The sequence below is a fragment of the Salarias fasciatus genome, chromosome 2 (assembly GCF_902148845.1).
Source record: "Salarias fasciatus chromosome 2, fSalaFa1.1, whole genome shotgun sequence".
NCBI lineage: Eukaryota > Metazoa > Chordata > Actinopteri > Blenniiformes > Blenniidae > Salarias > Salarias fasciatus.
The window spans coordinates 17,718,479-17,742,587 of NC_043746.1; the positions used below are offsets into that span (position 1 = coordinate 17,718,479).

Genomic DNA, 24,109 nt, shown 5'->3' on the forward strand with positions numbered 1-24,109 from the left:
GACCAAAAAAAAAAAAAGAAAGAAGGCACAGTCTTGTTACTTACAGTACAGCTGTGTGGTAATAGGCAGGAGATGTAGTGGCATCGTTGTGTTTTCTCTCTCTTAGGCTCAGAGGCAGCATGCATTGCATTTAGAAAATGTAAAGAACATAGTTAGTGGTGTTTTTTTTTTCAATTGGTAGCAACCCCAGACAAATGTGTGCATGCTGTCCTGATTGCTTTCCGCTTCAAGTAAAAGCTCTGACGCACGTGTGACAAACTGCGAGCATTACTGGCCTGATATCAGCCGAAGCAGGTGTGGGGTTTTGTATTCGCTGCGCTGGATGTCTTTGCATTTTCTTTCCATGGGAATATGTTCGTTTCGTTTCGGACCACTTTTCCTGAGATGCACCCCAGTTACACAAATGGGTTGCATAATTCCGTCAATTACATAACCGAAGGAAAACTATGGCATTCACGACAGCAACCGAGCCGATACTGGAGTGGAGCTGAGGACATGTGCTAATTACCCCAGCTATATCCCACCTCAGTAATAGACCTGGAGGAACTATGTGACACACTCTTTTGTCGCAGAGAGGAAGGATTTTTGATCCTTCGCCACTTCCAGATACCTTGAAAACAGGATTATTCCCTGTGGACTGAAATAAATGCCATCAGTTCTGCCTTGTTCTTTTTGAAAGTCATCTGCGAGAAAAGGTCCAAACTTCACAGGTTTGAGTCAGCGCTGATATTGGCGGAACAAGATCCTGAGACAGTATCGCCGCAGATGTTTTTGATGTTAAACGTGCTTTCGCGCAGACCGACGCGGTCTCGTGCTCACAGATCAGCGTGTCATTATCACATCATGGTATACATTCAATGCGAGGCTATGCCGCTTTATTGACGATGAAAATGATGAAGGGTCAGTTCATTTGACTCCCTAAAGCCATTACCTGCGTTTCTCAAAGCTTCACTCGGTCACTAATGAGCCTCTCATGCTGCTTGTGCTTATGTTTTAATGTGTTTGACAATAAGTTTCCATCAATACTTCTTTCACATGTTCAGATTATTCAGGCTGGAAATGGCTCAAACAATGACAGGTTAGCTCACACTGCTCACTGTTTTCTGACAGAGCATCATTCACTCTGGGGTCAACATCACGCCAAATCGCATTTATCCAGTCAATTAATGTCACGGCGTTTAATGCGACATATCATCACACTGCAAAGCTCGGTCTAACTGTATTTGAAAAGAACCATGGGGAATTCCTGGGCTGTGTGTGTGCGTGCTGGGGGGGGGCCTCCTCCTCCTCCTCCTCCTCCCCTCCACCCCCCCACATCCATCATTGTGAAGTTGGGCCCCGGGGTGATCTCGTGGAAGTTTAGCAGCGAGACTTGGCCGTGCGGCGCCACAAACGCTCCAACACAGCCGAAAAACCACGCAGTGCGTATTCATTTGAAAGCCACATACCAAGGAACGCGAGCTCCAGCGCATCGACACATCCACGCTCCGCGAATGGATGGACTTCAATGGGGGGGGATGTGATCAGAAACGGAATCCGTCCGTCAGATGTGGAGTTCACAGGCTTGATTACGCAGCCGCCTCGCAATGCATACTGCAACAGATAAAATTAAACACTCACGATTACTCACTGCTTTGAAACAGCCTGGACCGTGATCAGTGTGATCCCCTTTTATAAGTTTAACCTCAAACGACACAGATGTGAGAAACTATACAAAAACTCTGCGTCTCAGAACACCAACAAAATCGCTGCTAATGAAAGGTGATCGTTTTGTGAGACGGCAGAGACAACAGCCATTTAGGATCCTTTTGTCGTGCGTTTTTGTAAAAATATAAAGCGGCGTGCTCTTTAGGAGTCGTGATCAAAGCGTTTCTAATGTTTTCTAACAAATGCTTCAAAGGCATCCCGGAAAAACGGGAGACATTATACAGAGGCGCCGAAAACACAGCTGATAATTTCACAAAGATCATTTACTGTTCTCAAAGACACATGAAGGCATGGATTCCTGCTCCAATGTGCAGATATAAGCATATTCATATGGCTCTTCACATGCATGAAACGCCACCAGCTGCCCTTGCCAGTGAGTGGAGGACATTAAGGCTCAGACTGGTTGATCTCTGATGACAAGGGTCTGGAGGAGGGATTAAAAGCAAGGGGACCAAAGTTATGGTCATTCCCTTAAAAGGATGGCAGTGCATCTCATAGGCCTGGAGCTTGCAGGAGTTGAAAGATCTTCAAAGGTCTGCTCACCCCACACAACCTACTCTAACTCCCAAAAAACCTTGAAAGTATGAATTTTGAAAGATGTGGAGTTTTGAAATATTATTTATTTTCCTTTTGCATGGCGACAGGCCACAACAAATGCTGCAGGCCATCGCTGAAAAACTTCTGCTGTCAGCTGGCTTGTTTATTCTCTGTGCGAGAGACAATCGTTGTCAGTCATATGGTTACCTCCTGAGCTCGCCAGCTCACGGGAGACCACGCAAGCGTCTCAGAAACCGGCTCATCAGAAGCTGTCAAAATATGTTATGTAAGGCATGGATAATAAATGACAAAAAAAAAGAGAGAGAGAGAGAGAGAGAGAGAGAGAGAGAGAGAGAGAGAGAGAGAGAGAGAGAAGGGGATCTTTTTTAAGAGCCATTCACGGGGGTAAAATTCAATGCGTCAAAAGACAAATATGCATATGAGAATAGGCGGGGTCTTTCTCTCTATCAGCCTTACATTGGCTGTTCAGCAGTACGCTAGCAAGTTACACCAATTTTTTGGTAGATTCTGTAACAATAGTCAGAGAGCTAAGTATTTTAGGAGCTTGGGCTTAAGTTGACAGTGGAGCGGCCGTTGGGAGGAGAGAAAAGAAGCCTTAGTTTAATAAGCCCCAGTACAGACTGGACTACACAGGGGGTTGGCACCGCTGAAATCAGAAAACTGCAGTGCAGATGACGATGAGAGAGAAATCTGAAAGATCAGTGTGGCTAAATCATAAGAGCACAGTGCCGGGATTCCACGTTTCTGTTTGCCATTTTATGATTTGTAAACACGCTATTGGAACATTTGGGTGTAATGATTGCATTGTCTTACATAAGTACTCTGCTTCTGATGTGTGTGTGCGTTATAAGCTTATTAATTGTCAAGCTGTCAAATTAACACAGGCTTAGACATGAAACAGATTACCTTACTAATGTTCTTCGATAAGAGCAAGTGACATGAGTAACACATTCATTCCACTCCACTATTTCATCTTCTTGACAGTTGTATTGTATATTGTTCAGTCTTTCATTTCAGAATCAATTTTTATTAAGTGTTACAATCGTGCTCATTATGTATTGTCACAATCGCTGATGCATGGATGCCAAACACTCTGGTGGCGGTCGTTTGTTCAAATGGGAAAAAAAAAAAAAAAAAAAAAAAAGATTTGCGAAAAAAAGGAAATAAAGCAGCAAGTACAGCTGCGTCGAGTTTACCATGTGGTGTTGCAATTTTCCGTGAAGAGAGGGACGTTTTACAGAAAAAAAGAAAAAAAAAACTCAAAACACGCAGGCATTCGAGTCAAGTTTCGTGCACGTCTGGGGAGAAAATCTGGTGTAGGATACCTACTTACCATGGAACCACAGTTGCAGAGATTAGGGGGCCATCATGAAGGAGCCATAGAGGGTGAAGATAGCCAGGAGCTGCAGGGATACAGATAGATGAGACAGAGGAACAAGGGGATCGAGCAAGAAAAGGGGAGGGGGGGGGGGGGGCATGGAGGGATGGATAAAAAGAAAGCAAGTTGGGGAGAAACAGCACCACTGGCTTGACCTAGGGAGGACAGGGGGGAAAGCCAGAGATCCAATTAAAAACACACTTGGTTAGTCAAGAGTCAATGCTGACACAGCCTCTCCAGCCGGAGCGGAGCGCCGTGGAAAAGTATGGGAGCTGTGCGGTGCGAGTTACGCAAGATGTCATATGTGGTTATGATGATGCATAAAACAGACGACCCGGTGTGACGAAGCAGCCCACCTCCTGGCACACAGCTGGAGCTCAGCCCCAACATGGCACAACAGCCACCCGGGGGGGCAAGAACATAATTCACTGGATCTGAAGGTGAAATGGATTTATTTACATTAAATTGACGTATATACCCCCGTATACCCCGTCCAAAATGGCGCCCGTGCCTTGTTGCTAGGCAGAGAGCGCAAAAGTAAAGATGGCGGCGGGCAAGTGGCAAACAGGGAGGCAGAGGTCTAATCAGTTGTGATTACCGGGGGGAAGGGTGTGGCAGGGTGTACAGTTTATGAAACATCGCTACAGCTGGGTGAGAATATAGAAAGACAACATTAGGCAGTATGATTAAAGAAAATTCACTGTTTAGGTTTTCGCCTTTTGGCTTCATCCGTGTCCTCAACAGCAGAATAAAAAATAGAGAGGATTCTTTGAACTCAAGAGTGATGTTTGATCACCTCCATTACTTTTTTTTTTTTTTTTTTTTGGGGGGGGGAGAGATGGATTATTTTTAGAAACAGAAGAGGAAAGGGCAAAATGTGACAATGCATGCAATACTTAAGGGTTAAAAAGGAGAGTCCGCTAACTGAATGAGGGAAAATCTCCAAACTACCTCAGAAATAGTAGAACTACAGTAACGCAATAAAGCTTTTGATCCACACTGTGTGTAAGGGCACGATATAATTTAGAGTCACCTTTAAAAGCTCTTATCCTACAGTAATCTAAGACAACCAAGTGTGTTGCAAATTGCTTGAAGAAAGAAGGAAAAAAAAAATAGAATCTACCACGCTTCATTATCTACCTACAGCCATGTCTTATTTATAAAAATGAAAATTTGAGTTCCAGGCTAAGACGAACGATTCACAAGTACCAATCCACAAGGAAGGAGCCAAAGCAATAGAGCTGAATAACCAAGAGAGAGAGAGAAAAAAACAAAACAAAAAAAATACTGGGTGTCGTTTTAATGGAAAAACTGAAATCGGAAACATGGGAATGATTCTCAAAAAAAAAAAAAATTATGGAACATTATAAAAGACGGAAATTAACTGTGGTCACACACAAGTGGGATTTGCAAAACGCCCCATCAAAAAAAATAAAAAATAAAAAAAATCAGTCTCTCCCAAAAGAGATATCCCCAGGAGCTGCAGTGGAGCTCTCAGCAGAACCAGCACACAGAAGGGATAAACAACTTCTCCACAAATCGCAGTCCCGAGAACTGCAACACAACACAGTCTACGAATTATATCCTTATAAATCAATCTTGGAAATATGCAAAGATTGCAGGAGTTTTGTGGATTTTTTTAAAAGGGTAATTATATTTAATATTAGGTCAGCAGCTGCCTTTCTGAAAACAGTCTAATCCAGTAACGATTTTCCTGCTGTGAATCCTCAAAACTGTCCAGCCATAAAACTGTCAGACTGACACAACGGACACACATGCATTACAGAAAGCTGTGGGATCGTCACAATCATATATTTCAAAGAAATGTAAAATCTGTGCCCCTTTGACCTGATGTCATTTCAATATGTGTGAAGCAAACTTACAGCTATAATGGCACTCAGCAGCCACATGTTTAATGGTAGAAAATGCTGACACTCATACATACAGGTACAAAGAATAAAGCTTTGCTTCTGGCGGTAGTGGAGAGCTTTTTTCCCATTACAGGCTTTAGCATAAATGCGACCCATCTGACCTCCAGAATTACCCAGCTGCAGCAGTATTTTCCCAAGGAGGCCAAGGACAGTTTGACGTACGCCATCTTGACTTCTGCTGCTATGAATCTGTAGCATTTCGTAACGTGTCTGCTAATTCTGGGCAAATTTAACATGATCGCTGATCCGTGTGGCAACACATCGGCGAAGTTTATCCCCCAAAAAGTGAATTAAACTGAATTCAGGCTCTGTGTGGAGAAAGACGGGCTTCAAACCGAAATCTGCTCAGCTTATTCCTGCACAATAATGAGCTGCTTGTTCAAATTTACATTCCAGGAGGTACCGAAACCAAGCAAACATGAACAAATATGTCAGCGACACTGTAACTGTGGTGGAGCGAAGCAAACATTTACTGTTCCTCAAAAAAAAAAAAGAAAAAAGTAAACTAACATCTTTTTGGAGACTTTTATCAAAGCACAAATGAAACAGAACGGAGCATATTTGCTCTACAAAAACATTTACGAGCAGCGAGGACCTGCAAATTTAAAAACACACATCTTGAAAATATTTAAATGAGAAAAACATTTACAAAGTAAATATTTTGTTCATAGTTTAAATGAACTCACGGAAAAGATTGGAAGGCACAGCTGAGTTCTAGTGTTTGGACAGTAAAATATTTTGTAGCAAATTTGTGTTATGCAGCTTTTTGACCTTGAAAATGACACTATTCAAGGTGTGTGTGTGTGTGTGTGTGTGTGTGTGTGTGTGTGTGTGTGCTTGTGTGTGGGGAAGTAAAGCAAGTGATTGAGTGACTGAGTGTGACAGGCAAAAACAGAGGAGGGCTCAGAAATCAAATATAAATTTACAAATAACAATAAAAACAAAAAATAATAAGTGACTTGAAGAGGAAGTTGAAAGGCATGATGGGGCATCATGTGACCTCGTGTCAAATCTCTCCCCAAACATCACAGGCCTTCATTGCGCAGTTTGGAAAATTAAATTCTGTGAGGAACTTTTGTTGTTTTGCACCTTCGACCTCATCCTTTTAGGTAAGTCTCCTCAATTTTACCTCAATGGAAACCTCTCCGTGCAGACTGTAATAAAATGCGCAAACATGAGACACACCCGATGCATTCAGGCGATTAACGCGCACGTAACCTGCAAACATGGCGCACGCTGCAGATTTTTTTTTTTTTTTAATTGTTCTTATTTCTTTAGAGGAGGACTTTGGGGTCCATGATGAATGCATTGATTGGGTTCAACCACACACGCCTGATCAAAGAGAATATAGATGCTTTAATAAAATATAAGATACATAATTATGTATACAGTAGGCTTATGTACAGCAGGACTGTATGCTAATTAAACGTTTTATAGTAACACGAACACTGTGGTTTATACTCACAATAGTCTTACTTTGCACAGAAATATGAAATATACATATAAAGCAGATTACAAGAGTACGAATCTTTAATGAAAAAGGGGGAGGACGAAAAGAGGAACTTAATCAAGGGCATTAAAAAAAAAAAAACTACTGAGCCCCGCGGTATTTTAATGACACACAAGTTGCGCTCCAGGCCCATCGCACAGGCTTGTTAGATCTCAAAATTTGACTTGAGAAAAGCTCTTATAGATACTTATTTCGTCTTTCCACACACAAGCCGTGAACAATATTTCTGTCCGTCCAGAACATACATGGATCCTAGTTTACATTCCACAAAGACTGCTAGAGCTGGGCTACATTCAGCAAAACACTTCCCTCCACGTCCCAGTAATGAGAAGGAGAATAATCTAAGTTTCAGAGAGCTCAACACGCAGATATCCATAAAATCCTTTTTGTCATATTTTTGTGGCATTAAAGGTATATATTTAATAATTACGCAACACGATGAACAATCAGCACAACCTGCAGTGTGGAGCTGCTCTCACTGCCCACTGCGGAGGCTTCTAGAAAGGCCACACGAGCCAAACTCAACCAAACAGGCCTCACGACGACAAATAATAAAGCTTGATACATTTATGTTCGATGAAGGTAATCGAGGACGGCTCACAAAATAGCTGGCACGACATTCATAAAAGGTACAGAGATACAGCTGAAGGTTTGAACGTGACAACGCGCTGTGCGGTGCGTCCCATCCGGGACTCAGAGGGACGGGATGTTGTTGCACTGCTTCGGTGGGAAGGAGTCCACGCCGCTGTGGCACGTGTACCATCCGTTCACAATGCTTTTCTGGAAGGGAGAGGTGGAGGAGAAGGTCCTGGAGCTCTGGCCGAACGCGTGAGCCGCCTGGCCGCAGGGGTACTGGGAGGACTGGGACCTGTAGCCGCCCCTCTGCAGCAGCAAGGGGTCCAGGAGGGGCTGCGCCCTGTGCGCGGGGTAGTCCAGACTGCTGTCAAACGCGTGATGGAAGCGCGACCTCGGGGTCGGCTCGTCCCGACTCTCTGGGGACATGGGGACGTCCTGGGCGGGGGTGGGCGGGTGAGGGGGGGTGATCTGGTTTCCATCCGAGACGCGGGTCGCTCTGCCCTCGGCGGCGTGACCTCCGTCGCCGGGGAGCGCGTCGCCGCCGCCTTTGGCGACCTGGGCCTTGTTGCAGTGCAGCTTCATGTGCTTTCGCAGGGAGCTCGGGTGGGTGTAGCACTTGTCGCAGCCCCTGACCTTGCACATGTAGGGTTTATCGCTGGAGTGCACGTGAGAATGCTTCTTTCTGTCGCTGCTGTTCGCAAACCTCCGGTTGCAGCCCTCGTACTCGCATTTAAAAGGTTTTTCACCTGAACGTGCAAAGAGAGAAAAGTGTGTAAATGTCTCTGCAGCGTCACACAAACTGGGGTTGATGCAAACTGAAGTCGTCAGGTGTGGCCAGGCATGCAACATGTAAGCAGAGACTAAACGTGGCAAATGCGCATTTTGTAAAATGACATCCTGGATATCCAACTTCCACTCAGTTATTCTGCAAACAGAGCTGCTTTGCAAACCAGATCCACCCATATATCTTGAAATGTTTGAGCAAAATGCCCTTATTTTTGCAAAAAATTCCGTCTGAGTCACTGGTTGCTGAAAGTTTGCTGCGGCCCCACCACTTGCAACAAGTTGCGGGTCATTTATCTGCGGACTAAATAAGCACAGCGAAGTGGTGAAACAGGCAGTGGAGCGCCCTGCCACGCCGATTGCAAAGGTTTGTTTAAAATTCCGTTATCATAGCATGAATTATGACTATCAAGACGCTAATTGATCTTCTTGGACGAAACTGCCTACAGCTGCGCGCTCCTGTCCCTCCTGCACACACACACACACACACACACACACACACACACACACACACACACACACACACACACACACACACACACTCAGTGGCACACACACAAAGACAGATAAAAGCTGGACTCATAAATAAAACTTGAATAGTGTTCTTTAAATCACCCCTTCCTTCACCTGATCACATTTTAATAAGTATCCGTCTTTCAAAATAGAAAAAAAAGTTGGCCTTTTATTTACTATCCAATTGTTTACATCAACGCACACGCATTGCACGTGCAGCAGTGGAACAGCTCAACAAATATTAAGGTTGTGTGTAGTTTCTGTCTGCTTCCATTAGTGAATCAATTAACAATAAAGGGTGTGCCTGGTAAATTTATTTGTCCAGCCTTCCTCTTTCTTGTGCACATTTCACTTCATTGTCACATTTCAATAGAAAAGCGCAATTACGCCTGATGCGTGCACCATAAATTCTGAGGCGTCCTAAAAGGAGAATAAAATTAGATAAATCATTTTTACAAGAGACATTTGATTCTGTGTTGGAACAAGAAAAAAAAAAGTAAGACAGTTTGTAACGTGGCATGTATTTTTGTGGTATAATTTCACAGTGTTGAGTTAAAAATACAAAAAAAGAAGGATGGATGTCAGTCGGCATAAGAAAAAAAAAGTGAAGTCTTTTTGAAGTCTGACTCATTTTGTTTACACTGACTTGGGTCATCCCTTTACTCACCTTTTTTTTTTCCTCCCCACCACTCCATCACTCCCTGCCTCATCACCGTGTGATGTTGCTGCGCTCGCGCTACCGAGTCCCTGGGAGGCAGAGGCAGCGTAACGGCTACGTCACAGCTCTCCGGTGTCCCGGCATTTATTTAATAATTTCAGTGAATGAAGTGGGAGAGGCACCCTAACCACAAGGCCTGCTGCTGACTACACGCGTTTGCAACTGTGCTACATCTCATCTGTGGTTCATGGCTGGAGACTACACATGCTTTTCTCCTGGAGAAAAGGAGGAAAAAAAAATAAAAAGAAAGAATGGAAGAGGGGGGAAAGAAACAGCCACTGACGGACACAAGCAGCTGCAGCGGCGCGTAAATCTCTGCGTAAAGAGACTCCTGAACGCATTGCAGACCTCAATAAAAAAGAATTGTAATAATATAAATAATAATTATGATAGTAGAAATAATAAAAAATACATTTCGAACACATTGCATTTTGTTTATATTCTTAATGTGATAATTTTAAATTAAAAAATAAATACAATTTATAAGACCCTGTACGAACTATTATTAAGAGCATTATCATTAATATTATCATTAATATTAATATCAATGCTAGTTGATTGGGTTGCCATTGTCATCATTTAAATTTGCATTGTATTACTATTGTTAACTGACCTGTATGAGTCCTCTTGTGGATCTTCAGATTTTCTGATCTCGCAAAAACTTTTTCACAGCCGTGAAATGGGCAGGGAAAGGGCTTTTCCCCTGTGTGGACTCTGACGTGGTTCACCAGCTTGTATTTGGCTTTGAAAGGCTTCCTGTCTCTCGCACAATTCTCCCAGTGACACACATATTCAGAGTGCTCTGGTCCTCCGACATGCTCCACTGTCACATGGGTGACAAGTTCATACATGGTCCCGAAGGCTCTGGAGCAAGGCAGCTTCCCAGCCCCCTCTTGGCCGTCACTCCACTTGCACACCAGCTCGTGTTTGACTATTTGTTTAGAGCACCTGAAGAACGCGTCGCCTCCTCCTCGCTGAATAGCCATGTTGAGAGGCTTGTACAGACCCAGGAACTGTGTGACCAGCTGCTGGCTGTTTCCCTTGGGGCTGATGCTCTGGCCATAAGGGTGAGTCCGGGTGAGGAGGTCCCCAGGTAGACCCAGCATCATCTGGCCGCCGAGATCCCGAGACGCGTCGCCGGAGGCGTGGGCCTGCTCCTGATAACTTGAGAAAAAAGTGTGGCTTCTGTTGTCCCTGCAGCCAGGAAAGTCACGATACCTTCCAATCCCGCCATGTTGGTTAGCTCTTGATGCCAGTTGATCAGTGACGGGTGGCATGCCGGCTCCAGAGAGATTGGCTCCAATGATAATGCCCCTAGGGCTGTGCTCTAACCGGTGACTGTGGTATCCAGAGTCTGAAAAATTGGGAACCGAATGGTCAACATATGCACTGGACCTCGTCTCGGGGTAGTCTCGCAAATTGTGCGAGGGGCAGAGTTTTAAGGAACTGCCAGTGGGGTGTCCCATGTGCTCTCCTGCCAAAGGTGGCAGCACCACGCTGGGTTCAGTATTGCTCTCCCCGGGGTTGACGCAAGAGAGAGGGCAGCCACTAAACCTCGAAAGGCTTGTCATGTTTTGTTGTGAGGCTCTCTCTTTTTTTTTTTTTTTTTTTTTTTGGCTATGAGTTTGCAAAATCAAGCAATTCAGCACTCAGGATACACCTAGAAATTCGGTTCCCATTTTTCCTTGTTGTGTATCATCTGCATGTGAAATTCTTGGCCGTGAACTTCGCAGAAGTAGGAACCAGACTCAGTTTCGTTAAAGTTGGTGTGAGTCCCATGCCGTTCACTTTGCCCTCTTGATTTGTGGCAATAACCGTGGTAGTAAAAAATGCTTCGAAACAGGCCATGGTGCAATATAAAAGCACAGCAGGCAAACCTGCTTTTAAAAAGGGAGCTTTGGGATTGGTTGGAGTGCGCGGTGATTGACAGGCGCTGGGTTTGTTTTAAAAGGGACATGCAGGCGTTCGCCGCACGACTCCGTTTTCAAATATCGCAGAGAAAATGCTTTGAAATGTGCCGCGATACTCCCAAATATTGCTGCCTCTTTAAACTTCAGGCGCCTTCCTATCAGACCTCTTCTCCAAAATGTGCGCGGAGAGGAGGAAAAACGTACAGGTTAACGCGTAATGCCGAGCATCTGCTGGAGTCAAGTGATTAAATGCAGACTAAGCAACACAATCACGATCCATAAAGGCTTTTATTTCTCCTGCAATCCTGTGTGAGCAAATGTCCTGCCTTGCCAGCACAATGGAGAGAGAGAGAGAGGCAGAGAGAGAGAGAGAGAGAGAGAGAAAGAGAGAGAGAGAAATCCCTGCGTGTCCAGCCCAATTATTGTCAAGATCTACATTTTGAGTGAAAATCCACCTTTCTAAAATAAATTAAAAAAAGCATTAGAAAACAAATTCTTGTTCAAATGCAGCCAGCTATTCGAGTTACTTTCTAATCACACACCATCAAACAAACAGTTATTAAAACTCAACGTGAAATGTTGCATACAGTGCACCGAGCTCTCATTGGTGCAAATTGTATACATGCTTATTAGAAAAGCACTTTTTTTTTACCCCCCCCCCCCCCCCCCCCCCCTGTTGGTCTCATGTCCAAAGAAAATACAACTTTGATAAAGCAACAAGTAGCCCCATAAGACCACGTTAAAAAAAAAAAAAAAGTTATTTCAGACAGATATTTTTGCAGCAGTGTCATTGGAGAGTACAGCAGAACAAGCTGTACTATTTTACCTTTGAGCCTGTGTAAGCCATTTCTATACATGAGCTCTTTCTAATTACGCCTAATAAATTAATAATCTTCAAAAGAGCAGCATGCCTCTTGCAGGCTGGCACAAATGTAAAAATGGTTACATAAAATGTAAATTATGAAACGTGACAAACAGCAAGTGGATGTAGCCGCGCACTGTTGCAGGGGGGAGAGAAAACTCTGTTAAACTTTCTTACTTTTGGGGGTGCTGTGAGGACAAGCAGCTCCGAGCTCTGCTCGCTCCTCTCGTGGTGCAGCGAAATATTCCTGCACGTCTCCTCGCGCTTGACGTGGCTTTGCCTCCATCAACACACTTTTTTTTTTTTTAATCTTTCTCCCCAACAACTTTCCCCTCTTTTAGTCAGACTCTTTTATCTGTTAGATTAAATGAAATCTACACGTCTTTGCATGGACTGCAGCTTATATGGATTTAAATTGAACCACACCTACTTATTTCCAAAGGACTGCAGCAGGCGGATTTTTATTTATTTATTTAATATAGAAATAAAATAAATAGAAAGGGGGGTCTTTTTTTTTTTCCACATTGTTATGCTGACGTCACGTGCAGAGGGGTCCCATGGCAGAGACAAAGCAAGGGGGGCCCACTTGACATTAAGTGCTGCAAAACAGCAGACAGGCCCAGAACTGGCCTAATTCCGTCATGATTGTAATGGACGCTCATGTTTGTCAACCTTTAACCTGATGCATTTCCGACAGTGATTGAGGGCTTGAAGGCCAATAAACGGAAAAGTTTTCAATCAGCCCTTCAGATGGAATGAAAGGGAGGGGGGAACACAGAACCTGCGATCCAAACGATCTGCAGCCAAAAACAAGGCAAACACTATAAAGAGCACTTTGGAGAAGAGGTGGACTTTTATGATTAAACGTTGATTTGTGCGCTGATTCTACCAGCTTGCTCAGACTTAATAAAAAAAATTAATTAATGAATAAAAAAAAAAAACACTGCCCCAGCAAGGGATGTGTGTGTAAAAAGGCCTATTTGATAACTGCTGATTACACTGTGATATTCTAGAATATAGTGTTGAAAGGCCGAAATTAATAAGTGCTAATAACTCATGAATTTGCTCAAATGTTGAGTTGGCCTTCTATGTGATCATTACTTAATTAGAATCTGGTGTAATAAGGTACTTTCAATTTAATTCCTATGTAAATCCAGTCATAGCAACAAAATCAACTCAATATCTAAAGGATTTTAAATTCTTCATTTTTAAAATCCTGCCAAAAATTGCCCAAAGTAAATTGATTTTCGTGTAGAATGGCTTCATTCGAGCATAAATAATAAAATCATACCACTTGACAATATATTAAAACCCATTTTGGGGTCTTGGTCGTAAAAGAAACCAAATCCAGGATAATGCGGCATTTCAAGCTATGCATAAAAATACACAACGCCGGTTTAAATATTTACTGTGTAAGAAATTGCACAATTTTGACATCTGCAGTCTGTCTCAGCCCTGCAGCTTTGGGAGGCTGCTCAGTTCTGTTGGTTGCTTGACAAGCCAGACAAAATCCTTGTGACTGTTGACCACAACATATCACTCCCAACTATCAAAACACCCATGTCAGGGTATGCTCTTTACATCCAGAAGGTCCAAGTCAAGCCTTGTACGCTGAGTGTGCAGCAAAATGAACAGCAAGAGCGCATTGCAGGAGTAAAACGGAACACGAGTTGAAAGCCAGTTTAAACATTATAAAGCCATACTGTAGAAAGCACTATAAATCAGCAGTCGCAGTGGTTTTCATCCGAATATAATAACAACAGCGATATATTCTTTAACTGAAATAATGAACCGTCTTTGGAAAAATTATGAACATTAATACACATACGCCGTATACGCATATGTTAGCTTTACATGGGAGTATTCATGGTTATCTGTAAATAAAACAGTCGCAGTTTTTATACAAATCTCTGCAGATTACATGTGTGTGAGTTTGCTGTTTTAATGTGAGACCCACAGAAAATAACAAGGACAGAAGGACAAGAAATTATTTCATGTATCCAAAATCATGTGTGTTCATTCTTTCCTAACAATACCTGCGTGTGTGTGTGTGTGTGTGTTCATGACAGTGTGTGTAAAACCAACTGCAAGCCTCAGAGAGTAGTGTACTGAGATATTATTGTTGATGAGGGATGGCGGTGCACAGTCTTGCCATAACTTTGTGATATTTAGATGAATTAACAGGTTTGGGATGAGTCCATTTGGAGACAGATGCTCCAGTAAATCACAGCAAGAAGTCAATTAGCCCTCTCCATCAGCCATATGAAGGCAAACTCCCCAGTAGCCCTGGTCACCCGAGGCCCGAATAACCAGCAAAAACTATGAAAGACAGCAAAATAATGCCTTGCACGGACATAATATTGAACCATACACGGTTTAGAGCCAGCGCTAAATAAAATGAAGCGAACATAGCATGATAAAACATTTCTACGGTGACAAGCAGAGCACAAACATACACACAGCACAAAATCATGCAGAATAGCGAACGCATTAAAAAACCCAAACCGTTATCACATTGTAAAATTTCCACGTTCTCAAATAGAATAATCGTAAAGTAGGGACGACATTCTGGTTACACTTGCACATAAACACAAAATACCTTTTTACACACAGTGGGGAGAGAATAAGCCTGGTGTGAGCATTCGGTTTTTCCAAATATTAAACCTTTATAAATTAAAAGGCTGCGCGTGGTACATGCATTAAGAAAATTTGAGTAAAACATGACACAAAATAGGGATTTATTCAATTGTGAGATGGAATGAAATGATCGGGGTGTTGGTGTGAATGCAGACTGCTGCAGGAGCCTCAGCCTGCTGGTGTGGGATCTGCAGAGCATAGGTGAACCCAGAAAACTGATATGGAAAATGCCCCCATTCGGCACACAGCAAATGTAATTTTTTCTTATTAAATCGGGAAACACACACTCTCTGATATGCCACATTAAACCACAGCAGATGCAGCAAATTAATTCAGCAAAATGTCCACTTAAGCAAAACAGTGAATCACAACATTCATGGAACTGTGCCTCTGGGATACGGTGATCATTCTTTTCCCTTATTTAAACTAAAAACCTGAAAAACACTCTCCCACATGATGGTATTCAATCAACTTAGTCTTGATCAATCAATGATTGTTCTGTTGTTGAAGAGAATTAGAGATTTCACTTTTGTCTGGTCGTTATTGAGTTAACTTCAAGTCCACAAACTTGTCTATAGAAGCAGTGGTGTGAGCCAGCCAAGCATAGTGTGGGCCACAGGCCAGACAACATGGACTGAAAAAAAATTACTCAACTTTACTCCTAGAAAAGAAAAAAAAAAAAAAGAGGAAAAACCCACTGGGCTGCTACAGGCCAATTTGTTTATATAAGAAAACAATTATCATGCATCCAGGTCATTTACAAATCATGTACTGAAATAAACTTTACAGCTGCTGACTGCTCCCCACCTAGTAGCGAAAAATGTATAAATGTGAGTTGTTTACCATTTAGGCTGAAGACTATGCTCTGCTCTTTTCCAACAGCATGGGCCTACTGTCAGAGAGGTATGCACACTAAAATATTCTGATATTTTAAGGTGACGCGCATGCTCAGTTAGAAGAAGATTATGTTATAACCAATGGGCTATCCCAACGTCTATGAGGTAATCCCAGCAGAGGAAACGAAATAATCAAAGCAGGCATACTGCAGTATTGCAGATTAACCTGATACAATTTAGCTATTTGTATCGAGGATACATCTAAATTATTATGAGAGATTTATTAAGAGTAACTACATGATAAAAAAAATGGAGATTTAAACTAATGCACGTTCTTTCTTAATCGTGTGCTTTTAAAATGAATGCCTGTAAAAGTGAAATCTCATGTGCACAAGGACACGAGTTCAACACTTAGGCAGCAAAATGAAATTATATTGTTGTTGTGATGTGGAAATGTTGCAGAGCGAGGGGGGAGCAAGCCCGACGAGTGGTGACAGGTACTTCGAGGGGAAATAGCTGCTGTGCGTGATACGGTGTTTATTAAGAAAAAAATTAATAAAAAAACCTGTCACCCCATAAGGTGTGGAAAGTTTAATTTCCACCTCATTTAAAGGCCTCCTATTTCTTATTGACCAGTAAAATAATTAAATAAATAATTAAATGCTGGTGCGCCAAAGCACGTTTCTCTTTAGGCATTATAATGCACGTAAGAAAGTCACACAATAAAAATAAATTAGATAAAAATGAAATTAAATTAAATAATACAATGTTCCTTCAATCAGAGTTTTATGGTTGTTTTAGGTGTGGGGCATTAACAGTTAGAAAATGGGTGTTTGAAGTCCCGGCTTTTCAAATTCCCCATTTGTAGACTTTCAATAATTAAATAAAAAAATATCAAATGAACGCCAGTAGCCCATACCAGAGGATGTCTGCAGTTTTTTTTTTGTTTTGTTTTGTTTTTTTTTTTCACATTTAACGTTCAAGCAACAGTTGCTTTACATTGGGCCTCTGTTGATGACAGATCCCTCTTTTCTCAGCAAGAGCTCAGTGCCTGCACTGCTCCTCACGTCGCTCACAAACATTTGTGACTCATCTGAAACAACTTACTTCCTTAATTCATGGTGGTGCAAAAAAAAATAATTAAATAAATAAATAAATAAATAAATAATAAACTGCACATGGCGGTAACTTCCTGTCTGAAGCTTTCACGTCTCTACAAGCCTGTATAATATGGAGGGAATATAGGAAATCTTAACAGGCTACTTGTCACTTGTGAAAGTTCAAAAAGGTCGCAATAAATTTCTCTTTCCACGTGCACGCGCCTGACTGTGTGGAGGGTTTTTTTTCCTTCTTTTTTTGTGTGGCGTGCACTGTACGTGTGTGCGTGCACGCGCAAACTGTGCAGTGTGAGTGTGTGTGTGTGAGAGCGAAAGGGGGGAGTAAACTGTGAGAGGATGTGTGTGTGTGTGTGTGTGTGTGTGTGTGTGTGTGTGTGTGTGTGAGTGCGAGAGGAGGGAGGGAGGAAAAATAAAGAGAAGGAGGGAGAGGGAGGGCGAGAGAGAGAGAGAGAGAGAGAGAGAGAGAGAGAGAGAGAGAGAGAGAGAGAGAGAGAGATGGAGCAGCTTACGGAGGAAAAAGATGAAGTGAATCTCTCCTCGTTCTGCTTGGAGAGAAGTTGTTGAGGTTGTGCACAAAAAGCGCAAGTGTTGTGCTCGTGAGCGCGATGGTTATTAAAGAAAAAAAAAAAAGAAAAAGAAAAAACAGAGGTATGCGGGCCCTCGCAAAGAATTAAATTAACATATGAGTAACAGGCCTAAACACCGAGCAGCCGAGGTTCACTTCAAGAAAACTAAATCCTCCACGAGGCTAAACAGGACGAGAAACGGTAGACTCACGCACACGCACGGCACTGCAGTTCACTCAGGCCTCCCCGCCTTCCAGCACAGAAACACGACGGATAAGTAAGAAAACTCACCTTGTCAATCTATAACTCTTTCTCCACGAAATGTTCTGAGAGTGAATGCGATGGGATGAGGGCGAGAGCAGAATGAAGGACTGATTTGATTTTTTTTTCTTTTTCTTTTTTTTTCTTTTTTCTTTTTTTTTGGGGGGTCCAGATCCCTTAAAATAAAGAATGTGAGCTCCTTCCTGGGACAGATTGAGGGGGAAAGGATGTGAAAGGCTTGGAGTTAAAAAGCGCCGCTTGAAGCACTCAGCGCGTCTCTGAACTTGATCAGATTTTATGTGTCCTGCAGCGAGTCAGCGGCAGCCCTGTGAAACTTGCTCAATGGCACGAATTTTTTGGCTGAGCGAAAAAATCTCAGGATATTACAATTACTGCCATCTTTCTTTCTGTCTTTTATTCCTCCGTCTTACACCCTATAGAGCTTTTGCAAAAAAAAAAAAAAAAAGAAAAAAAAAGAAAAAGAAAAAATACCCCCCTCCCCTTTCAAGCGGCTTCAAGAAAGGCACATTTTGGAGCTGCGCCAAGTACATTCAAGTTTTTCAGTTAATAAGAGCCAAAGTGGTCAAATGAAAGAGAAAAATAAAAGATAAGTCAATGACAGATAGATAGATAGATAGATAGATAGATAGATAGATAGATAGATAGATAGATAGACAGATAGATTGCAACTTTGAAACATCTTAAAAAGTTTTTTTTCACACTAACCAGATGTATTTATACTGCTTTCATTATCAATGAAATAAGAAAAGAGATCCTCTAAAAGTTTAGGTGCAACGTAGGGACACTGCGTGGTGAGCAACAGATATCCAAAATATGCATCTGCAGTGTTTGGAGGATATTCACAGAAAGGAACTGCTCGGGAGTTTCCTTGACTGATGTAAATATGTAAGACTCGCAGTTGCACGTTACACATGTACGATCTGCGCTCCAGTGTTCCGTTATACCTGCAAAATAATGTCCGTAAGAACCAATCACATGAAACCAATTGAGACGACCTGCCATCTTCAATACCAAACCGTGCCAATCACCAGAAATCTAGCCAATTAACACCCTCCTCGGCGGTCACGTGTGAAGAGGGGAGCCGCGCGCGGATTGGCTGTCGTAGCACTGCCTCCCGAGTTCATTTATGTTCAGGGAGTGAGTGATTGACTTTATCAGTCCAAGGACATCATCCGCTTGGTAAGGGGGGGAAGTTTGATCCTCTTTCTCACGGATCGCAGTCAACGGGAGTTTTTTTCTCTCCCAACTCTTTACATAGGATTTTTCCCCGTTTTGGCTTGGCTTGTTTTTTTTTTTTTTTTTTTAATTCTCGGATTTTTCGCAAGCAACGTGGTAAATCTCGGCGCAGTGTCTGCAGCGTGCGCGCTCCGCTAAACTGGATTTTAATTTTATTTTCTGTTTTCTTCCCGACTCCTAAGTTTGCTTCAAGCTCATGACTATGCTTCTTGATAGCGGTCCGCAGTTTGCATCTTTAGGAGTGGGGGGTTTCGGGACACCGCGGCACCACGAAATCGGGAACAGAGACCCGAGTCTGGGACTGAATCCCTTCACCGATTCCTCCCACTCCGCAGCTTTCAAGATCAGCCCGGTGGCGCACGATATCGCTTCCAGCCAGACGTCAGCGTTCACCCCGCAAGCCACTGGATACGCGGCTGCCCTGGGACACTCTCACGGCGGGCAGGTGGGCTCGTACGGCGGGGGAGCGTTCAATTCAACGCGGGACTTTCTCTTCCGGAACCGGGGTGTTGGAGAGTCCACAGCGCCGAGCGCCCAGCATGGGATCTTTGCAGCTTCGGCGGGGAGCCTCCACGGGCCGCCCGGGATCACCGATAACCCCGGGCATTTGTTGTTTCCGGGACTTCACGACCAGGGAGTGAGCCACGCTTCATCGGGCGGACATGTGGTTAACAGCCAGATGCACCTCGGCTTACGCGGGGACATTTTCGGAAGACCCGATCCCTACCGTCCGGTGGCGAGTCCTCGGACGGACCCCTACGGGGCTCAGCTGCACAACTACAACCACCCTATCAATATGAACATGGGAATGAATGTGCCGACACACCACGGTCCAGGGGCCTTCTTTAGATACATGAGGCAGCCGATCAAGCAAGAATTGTCCTGCAAATGGATAGACGAGAACCAGATGAACAGACCCAAAAAGACTTGCGACAGGACTTTCAGCACCATGCACGAGATGGTCACTCATGTGTCCATGGAGCACGTCGGCGGCCCCGAGCAGAGCAACCACGTCTGCTACTGGGAGGACTGCCCGAGAGAGGGCAAATCTTTTAAGGCCAAGTACAAACTCGTCAACCACATCCGCGTGCACACGGGCGAAAAACCGTTCCCATGCCCGTTCCCCGGATGTGGGAAAATATTTGCCAGGTCGGAAAATTTGAAAATCCACAAAAGAACACATACAGGTAGGCATGAACTATATCAAATAGAGCATTTTGAAAAAACTCAGTTCATCCTTCGCGTGTGCGTAACAGGCGCTCCGGGTGATCCAAAACAGAACTGACTGTTGTTGTTTTTTTTATTGTTAAGAAACCCTGAGAAAACTTGGTCCCACGCTCAGGACGCCGAGCCGAGCCAAAAACAGTTGTTTGTGTAGTTTCTTTGTTAAATATTTCTGAATGCATCGACCGCTCCTGTTAACTCATTCAAGTAAAAAAACTGCACACTGTTCAACAACTTTGCGTTTGGAGTTAATTCCGGGTAACTGTGTGTAAGAAAAAAAAAAAGTTCCCCTGTGTTTTTCCAAGGCTCTTGAGCCACTTCACAAAGTTTTTTTGCGCATTAGTTTGAATAGCACGGACCGCGGACTCTCACGCTTTCTGAATACCTCCCAGACAATTACAATTAATCAATTTCTGCCCGTGCGTCCACTCGCAGCCCCGGTCCGGTGACTGCACGATGCGGGATGCCCTGTTGATCCAGTGTTTACTATAGGAGAGCTGATGCACAGGGCAGTAGTAGCATGAAGGAGCAGGCCTCTTGAATAAATAAAGCCTGACAGAGCAGTGCGTAGTAGCGAGGCTGCATCCAGAAAATGTAGGTTACTCTGTTATATAATAGGCTGCAGACAATTTGCACGGCCGTGCTCGGGGTTTACAGGTGGTGTTACAGTGGGAGTTGTTTGTGCGGGGCCACTGGGCTAATTCACGGTGTGTATTTAATCCTGCAGGTGAGAAGCCGTTTAAGTGTGAATTTGATGGCTGTGACAGACGCTTCGCCAACAGCAGCGACAGGAAAAAGCACATGCATGTGCACACATCAGACAAGCCATACATCTGCAAAGTGTGCGACAAGTCATACACACACCCCAGCTCTCTCAGGAAACACATGAAGGTAATTAACGTCTTCATTACTCCTTAAACACATTAACACACACACACACACACACACACACACACACACTTCGCCCTCCACCCCCCCCCTCCTCCTCCTCCTCCTCCACAGACACAGTAAGTATCACAACTTCAGGCATTTCTTCAGACGTTATAACACTGTCAAGACCTTCCAAAAACTAAAAAAAAAAAAAAAAAAAAAAAAAAAAAATCGAGGGTGGCTATTAGTCTTTCAGTGGCACATAAATCTAGGTTGTGCTCAACAGCTGAAATATTAAATGAGCTGTGAATATTTGAGTCTTTTCCTGTGCCCATTTATCCAAACAGTGTGCTTGCTGACATTAATTAAAAAAATAAATTCTCATATATATATATATGTATATATATATATATATATATATATATATATATATATATATATATATATATATATATATATATATATATATATATATATATATATATATATATGGTACTGTGAAATGTAGCCTATTTCACGGTTTGCTGTGGGCTCACTGTCATACTTGGCCTTACACAACCCGAGAGGTTCACCCGGATTTAGGTTCACTATCTCACTGTGGAGACGCATCCAGCCAGAGAGCTGCTGCTGCTGCTGCTGCTGCAGCCACTCAGGGCTCACCGCTATCGCTGCTTCATTCTTATCTCCACGCTCTCTTTCTTCTGCAGGTACACGAGTCTCAAGGATCCGAGTCGTCTCCAGCCGCAAGCTCTGGATACGAGTCGTCCACGCCGCCAGTGCTGGTCTCAGCCAGTACAGAGGACCCGACAAAAACACCGCCGTCAGCCGTGCAAAACACGTCTGGCCACAGCGAAGGACTGGCACCCAACTTTAATGAATGGTACGTTTGAAGTCAGAAGAGCAGAGCCAATGTGGACCACGGGGACGAGGATACAACCTTAAAAAAAAAACAACAAAACAACAACAACAAACAAATGAAAAAAAAAACTATTCCCTCTCACTTCACTCTCATATGAACACACACACACGTAACACACACACACACACACACACACACACACATATATACATATACACACGTAACACACACACACACACACACACACACACACACACACACACACACACACATACAAACAGACACACATACAGGTTTGGGACAACAACAACAGGAGCCGAGAGCAAAAGCCAGCACCAAGCAGGCCACGTCCGTTCTCAGGAACACGAAATTTGACTTTTATTCCGCAGTTTTGGAGGAAATCAAACAGATCACGAATAAATAAAAAAAAAAAAAAGTAATACTTTCTCAGTATAAATAAATGTTTTTTTTTATCTTTTAGTTTACAGATTTCAGAAAAAAAATTGTTTTATTTTTCATTTTATGTATTTTCTCAAATTTTTATTTAAAAAAAAGAATAAAAAAGGAAGATTATTTCACGCTGTTTTATATGACGGTGACGCGCTATTGTCGCCTCTTCAATTGATTGTTGAAACTTCAAACAGTCTTAAGAAACGTGCCAAAGTCTTTGTCATGAACTTGAACACAGAAAAAAAAAAATCATAAATAAATATTATACTCGTGAATGTATTTCCTTGTTTGATGGGGTCGAATCTGTTGTCAAAGTCCGTTTTCAGGTGGAGAAATGTGGTATTAGGTTACGATTGTTACCGTTAAATATAACGTTGCCTTTTGTTAATACCGTTGTAAATACATATCCATGATGCCATATTTATCAATTTGTAATTTAATTATGGGTATAAGTTCTGAAACTTAAATGATATTTATGGAAATGTTTTCTAACAAGAACTGTACAGTTTTGGTCATAACCAGCTTAACATTGAACAAATGATAAACTCTAAAGCTCCAACATTGCGATTGTATCCTTCTGTTTTTTTTTTATTTTATTTTCTTTCCTTTTAACCAATAGGCCTACATGTGTCTTATTTGGATCTAAGAAATCATCTATATGAATATTATGGATTTGTCTATATATAATGCAGATATTTCCGTCACTTTTATTTTCTTTATGAGACCATTGACATGTAAAATCATTGACTTTGTAGAACTGAGTTCAGTTGAGCTGAGAAGCTATTCTGTTGATATCTTTATTTTTGGTTAAATTTAAACTTTTTTTTGTGTATTTTACTTTCATAGGATCAGAAATAGATGTCAATTCTTAGCATAAACTCAGTATTGGGGGGGAAAAAAAGAAGAAACCCATCAGCCTATTGCACTCCTGTAGGCTACAGGTCTTAGACGAGTGTGCGAAGTTCATGATTTCCAAAACAAGGTGACAGTATTTTGAGTATTTCAAATTGGGGTCAAGCACCCAAATATATGCGCCAGTATGGCAGTCTTTATAGTTCCAGCAATGTCTTTGTGCAAGTATGTTTAAATGTGTGCATCGGCAACAATGGAACTGTCACAACACAGTATCTTCAAAAATAAAAAAAGTTTTTTGTCTGTCAGCTTGCATTGTTTTAAATGTAATTCTTCTGTGAAACTAAGCGTGTTATTTGTTGTGGTGTTGCATATAGAGCAGTTTGATTACACATTTGCTTGTTTTGTGTGAATAACTTGTCAAGATGACATTTTTGTGTTTAACAAAATTTAGTGGAAGGAATCCTAGATCTATGTGGGTTGGGGGAGAATACGTTCAGTGGCAAAAAGAGTTACAGCATTGCATTGTAACCTATTCTCAAGAATTAAATATTATGCATACACAAAGTATATTGTACTCATCTGAGAACAATTTCAGACCACCAGCACTACTTTTAAAATAAAATGTAAAAAAAAAAAACGGTACCTCTTGACAGTGATATATGAAATAAGTTTATTTAAATAATTTAAGGAATATATGTTTTATATGCTATTTTCTATACCTTAATTTAAA

General features: G+C 42.4%; 2 protein-coding genes and 1 long non-coding RNA gene across 3 annotated transcripts; 1 reads left to right on the plus strand and 2 right to left on the minus strand.

Moving 5' to 3' along the window:
- Positions 1-1,331: 1,331 nt before the first annotated feature.
- On the minus strand, positions 1,332-18,221 carry LOC115406590 (uncharacterized). Its single transcript, XR_003933549.1, has 3 exons — positions 17,895-18,221; positions 3,599-3,668; positions 1,332-1,593 (listed from the first exon to the last, which is right to left on the minus strand). It is a non-coding gene; the product is annotated as an uncharacterized LOC115406590 (long non-coding RNA).
- On the minus strand, positions 7,580-11,252 carry zic6 (zic family member 6). The gene is made up of 2 exons (XM_030116683.1): positions 10,288-11,252; positions 7,580-8,406 (listed from the first exon to the last, which is right to left on the minus strand). The coding sequence occupies exons 1-2, from the start codon at positions 11,243-11,245 to the stop codon at positions 7,778-7,780; spliced, it is 1,587 nt and encodes a 528-aa protein (XP_029972543.1). The 5' UTR covers positions 11,246-11,252; the 3' UTR covers positions 7,580-7,777.
- Positions 18,222-19,032: 811 nt separating the features above from the next.
- Positions 19,033-22,165, plus strand: zic3 (zic family member 3 heterotaxy 1 (odd-paired homolog, Drosophila)). The gene is made up of 3 exons (XM_030116706.1): positions 19,033-20,308; positions 21,073-21,236; positions 21,923-22,165. Exons 1-3 carry the CDS (start codon positions 19,318-19,320, stop codon positions 22,103-22,105), a joined length of 1,338 nt encoding a protein of 445 aa, XP_029972566.1. The 5' UTR covers positions 19,033-19,317; the 3' UTR covers positions 22,106-22,165.
- Positions 22,166-24,109: the final 1,944 nt, after the last annotated feature.

Coding starts and splice junctions, on each gene's coding strand:
- zic6 (XM_030116683.1), bottom strand. CDS start 11,245: ATGACAAGCCTTTCGAGGTTTAGTGGCTGCCCTCTCTCTTGCGTCAAC. Junction 8,407..10,287: donor CCACAAGAGGACTCATACAG/GTCAGTTAACAA, acceptor TTGCACGTTCAG/GTGAAAAACCTTTTAAATGC.
- zic3 (XM_030116706.1), top strand. CDS start 19,318: ATGACTATGCTTCTTGATAGCGGTCCGCAGTTTGCATCTTTAGGAGTG. Junction 20,309..21,072: donor CCACAAAAGAACACATACAG/GTAGGCATGAAC, acceptor TTAATCCTGCAG/GTGAGAAGCCGTTTAAGTGT. Junction 21,237..21,922: donor CTCTCAGGAAACACATGAAG/GTAATTAACGTC, acceptor TTTCTTCTGCAG/GTACACGAGTCTCAAGGATC.